This window comes from Aptenodytes forsteri, unplaced genomic scaffold (genome assembly GCF_000699145.1).
Source record: "Aptenodytes forsteri isolate BGI_AS27 unplaced genomic scaffold, ASM69914v1 Scaffold217, whole genome shotgun sequence".
In the NCBI taxonomy this organism is placed as follows: domain Eukaryota; kingdom Metazoa; phylum Chordata; class Aves; order Sphenisciformes; family Spheniscidae; genus Aptenodytes; species Aptenodytes forsteri.
In genome coordinates this window covers 3,668,043-3,672,980 of record NW_008796222.1, presented here as the reverse complement: position 1 = coordinate 3,672,980, position 4,938 = coordinate 3,668,043, and the positions used below count along the sequence as shown (strand labels likewise).

At 39.2% G+C, this 4,938-nt stretch overlaps 1 protein-coding gene across 1 annotated transcript in view; it reads right to left on the bottom strand.

Moving 5' to 3' along the window:
* Window positions 1-4,938, bottom strand: part of CEP85L (centrosomal protein 85 like) — a 205,330-nt gene that overhangs the window by 121,280 nt on the left and 79,112 nt on the right. Inside the window, exon 2 of the mRNA XM_009289182.1 lies at window positions 4,689-4,923. Within this exon, the coding sequence (XP_009287457.1) occupies window positions 4,689-4,923 (235 nt within the window). The remainder of the gene's footprint in view (window positions 1-4,688; window positions 4,924-4,938) is intronic.

The following is a 4,938-nucleotide window of genomic DNA, read 5'->3' as shown; positions in this document are numbered from 1 at the left end:
AAAAAAAAAGTGTGAGAAACAGCCCTGTGAGCCCAGAGGCGAGAGCAAGAGGGGAGGAGGAGGCGGAGCAGGAGCTCTGCACATCTGAGCAGAGATTACCTGTCAGCCCCTAGAGAGACCAGGCTGGAGCAGGGGAACAGCACGAGGAAGAAGGAGTGTGGAGAGAAGCTGCCATGGACTGACTGCATGGTCAAGTCTCTTTTGCCTGTGACGGTAACTGGTAAGCAATCTCCCTGCCTTCATCTCAACTCACAAGCTTTTCCATCCTATTTTCCCTCCCGTCTCGCTGAGGAGGGAGAGCTAGCAAGCGGCTGGGTGGGCATCCGGCAGCCAGCCAAGGTTAACCCACCACAGAAGTCAGTAAGAAAGCCACTTTTTGAATCACATACCAAATACACTGAACATGTTTTAAAGCTAATCACAACCACAATGAGACTGTTTTATTGTCAGCATACAATTTTAAGACACATTTGGGCATCTGAGAGACTACTGACAACTACAATGAAGTCAGCACTTTTTCAGCCAAAAAACAACCAGCACAGGAATTGACAATTAGTTTAACTCTCCAACTATTAAACCACAGGCAAATTATATGATAAAAACAAGCATCCAAAGAGTACAGAAGGCAGAGCGGTTGATATTGAACAAGTGTAGTACTATCCCTCTTTTCCTTAACTAACCTCTCTACAACAAACAGGCTTTGCTTCCAACAATGGCAGACAATCACCTCTGGCTACAACTTCAAGTCATGCAAGAGCTATTTGACTTAGGAGGCTTTCAGCTATTCTTACCACCATATGCTGAAACGCATGGGTTCTTTAACAGATATTAAATGCCTGGCTAAAATCTTAGGATAAATGATTTGCAACTCTAACAAGCAATATTTGGTGGGCATAAATCCTAGTCACACTTTGGAGAAACTACAGGTGCTCTTATCCTAACTAGCACTTCCCTCACCACCACCCCCTGCTGCAGACATGATGGCTCAGGCTGCTTTTTACTATATACTTATTCTGTACAACTGTTTAAAATTAATGCATTCTTCTCAAAATCATTAAACTAATTACTACTTCCTTTAATTAAAGTTTTAAAAGCACAGAATTACTGAAACCACAGGTCTATATTCAGTCAGTATGTGTTTAACATACAAGAGATTAGAACAATTGCTAACCCCTAAGACCAACAATATAATACACCCTTACATCTATCACTCTTTCCTTGCTAAGCAGTTAAGACATTCATGTTTTGTACGCATTAAAAGAGTGGATACTATGTCCATAAAAGTGAATTGCCTGGAGGGAGGAAAAATAAAAGGCATTGTTTTTGAAGTGAAGTAAGTAATGCCTGTTCCCCACCACTCAAACACAGAATGTCATTTCACGTCATTGCGACCCGTGAAAGATAGCAAAGGCCGTTCTAGCAGCCAGTCTTGCAGCTGGAACATTAGATTTTTAAGCTCGGGTAATCAATCTTTACAATGCACCATATACATACATATATATAGACACTTATAACTGGCAAACAATTTGAAGTATACCCTTGGTAACACTAACTCACCATTTATTGCCTTGTCTAGCCTGCAAAGATAAACCTGCCTTCTCAAGGTGTCCCAAGAGCTGTCACATCCCTGGCTGCAGACCTCCAACAGCAGACCAAAAAAACCTGTTACAGAAACAAAACCATTGGATTCCTGTCCCCCCTCCACCCCAAAGGATGAAAAGGAGTGTCGCCGTCACCGTCTTCCCCACCCTGGCTGTGTTGTGAAGCTGCCTGTGAACTCCATGGGTACCCCAAGGAGGCAGCGCCCCGCAGGCCTTACAGTGTGTTGTGACCTTATTGCTGCTGACACTTTGATTGTGACATCATTAAATAATCTTTCAGACCCACGTGTGTCATGCTCGCTGCTGACAAGGATTAAGTGCGAGAACGTGGGCAACTTCTGGGATTTGCCTTACGAACAAATCACATTGCCAGGGCTCTAGGAGCAAAGGGATGCAGGCTACTATTTTTAGGGAGTGTCAATCACATCCTTTTGAGCACCTTACTTCTAGTTTTCACCACTTCTTGCTTTTGTCACCTAAACAGCTATTACCAGCCAAATTTCAGTAGTGGTCAACTATTGGTAATATTGGATAGTGGAGAGAAGCTTGACTAGAGGTGGTACAGTTTACTGAAAGTAATAAATACTTGTTATTTCATTTTAAAGCATGTTTGTTTCACTTTCCACAGGTATCTGTTGGACACACATAGCTTAACTGAATGACTGCATGCCCCAGAGGAATAACGCATCTAGATGAACACTTTCGTAGTCTTAAAAGAGTTATTAACCAACTGTGCATTTCAAAGGATGGTCTAGATGAATAAGCAGAGGGCTTGAAACGCTGTATGCCCTTCACTGCATTTATTTAAATTCCTGCAGCATAGTGGGTAACTGCTGTCTTTACAGAGGTATAAACTATGCTACAAGGTTTTCATAAACAGTTAAATGTGTACAAGAAGACTGAAAGACTGTAAGTCAATCATATACATTCCAAAAATAGCAATTTAATTTTTCAGGACAGGTACTGAGACTGTAAGAAGCTGAATATATTTTGCATGGGCAGCAAACTTTGTCATTAAATCCACTGGTTAAAAAAAAAAAAAAAATCTCAGCAGCATGCAAACAAGATAGCACATTTTTTTTCCAGAGAATGCACTCCTATTGAACAGAAAAGCAAAAACAATTTGGAAATGACAAGAGGGAACAGAACTGAAGGCAACAAATTAAATACTCTCCAAGAAGTGTCCTTGCCTGTTACATTTTAAGAAAATCAGAATGAATTTGCATCTATTACTGAAAATCTGATAATTCCCCTGTGTAAATAGTTACAGAATTCTTCAGTATGCCTACTGTATGGGAGTGCCTTCAGTACGCCTAGCTTTGTAAGGGAGTTTTAAGATTTTCAACAAAAACAGGACTTCTAAACACCCATATCTATAGATAACTAAAATACAACTAGCAAAATAGAATGCTTTTCAGTAATAAACACGGCTTAACAAGAATTAGTAAATCATTAACGGTTATGCTCCCACACCAATATTTAGAAGACAATCAGAATCCATAGCAAGTAGTTGCCGTTAAAGAATTAAACATATCTTGGCAAGAGGAAAAAATTCCTTCAGCTTGAAAAATAAATGCTTAAACTTCTGCTTCCTAGTAGGATGCTACTGTTCTGCGAGAAAATACTTTTCCCATGGACAGCTTCCTTTTCAAAAAAACAAACAAAAACAAAACAAAAACCCACACAACACCAAACATCTAACCTGGCAGTAATACCATAGCGCGGGATCTCAGTAGCCATCATCCCTTCATTAAAATACCTGCATGGAGCTAATTAACTTCCTCTTCTTTAGAGGGATTATGAACCTCGTGAAACAGCTTCTCGACTCTTTCAAAGTAAGGCTGATGAAGGAAGAGACTACTATTTTGGAAATTATAATGCACAGATCATATCTCAAAGTTAAACCTTTATCTACTTGCTCTCTAATTAACCACCACCTTCTGTCAGTCTATCTTATCTCAAATTAGAGATTTTTCTACAGGTTTTGCCACCTTACACTTCTACTGCTTATAGATAAACATACATTTTGAACTTCATATTAACCCTGAGTATTTAAAGGAAAGAGGGGATGGGGGATGAAAGAAAAGCAATACACAAAATTAGTTCTCAAATCTTAAAGACAATTCTGACAAATAAGCAGAATTAAAATATTCATCCAATAATTGACTGATCTGAATTGCTGACAAATTCAACACAGTACTAAAAAACTTTATTTAACCCCAAACAAAAGGAAAGACACTGCAACGAATGGCACAACCCAAAGTTGTCTGAAACAAATGAAAAAATGAACACCAACAATCTTTGTAACCCCCTGAAGTTAGTGCCAGTGCACGCCTGTGATATAATCTTCTAATATTCCCGCCCCAAACACAAATAATCAACAATAGAAACACCCTGAACTCCTGCAGTTTCCATCAAATTAACTGAAATCTCTGCACCTAGTGTTCAGAATACCCAGTGTCTTTGCAAGCTGTAGCACAAAGATAATATAACTCCATTATTTTGCAGGAAGCCTTAAAAAAAAAAAAAAAAAAAAAAACAACACACAAACCAAAAACACAAACCAAAAACACAAACCACCACACAACACTTCAACAAGGCAAATGTGTTATACATAGAAATTAATAACTTAATAATAGTACAGAAAAAAGGAACAATGTCTTCTTTCACATTATAGGGACAGAACATTAGACTACTTGCAGAGATCCAGGCAGCTGCTGACAACGTCTTAGCAGCTCTTGTATTTGCAAGAAAAACCCTGTCAGTCCAAAGCAAAACAATCCTGCCATTTAAATATGTCAACTAACTGTATACACATTATGCAGTCATATTTTGCAATCCCAAAATTAAAACATGAATCCAAATTTGTGAAGGAAAAAAAAAAATTATTCCAACAGTTAAAAAATTATTCTAACACTTGTAACGGCAGAGCCAAACCCACAGACCTTCACAGTGATCGATTACTTCAGTAAGTCAAAATATCACAAAATATTTGCAGGAACTCTGCCAGAGTAAAGCAGGTGACATAGTCGGCAATATTTTCAAATCCCGAAAAGGGCGTCCAAAAGAGTCGGTACCTAGTCTTACCTGCCCAGAAGTAACGCTCGTACGGCTCTGCAATCAATTCACCTATTTTCCTCTGCCAGTTTTGACAGCCTTTACGATGGAAAGTTAGCCCATCGCTTACAGATAGGATGGCTCCCCAGTAACAACCTAACCCCAAGCGTAAAATTTCAACGTATCCCTGCCAACCTGTAGGAACTAGGCTCGAATTAATCCAGAGACAGAAAAGTGGTGCAAAAAAGAAAAAAAACAAACAGGACTCGACCGATTTGTT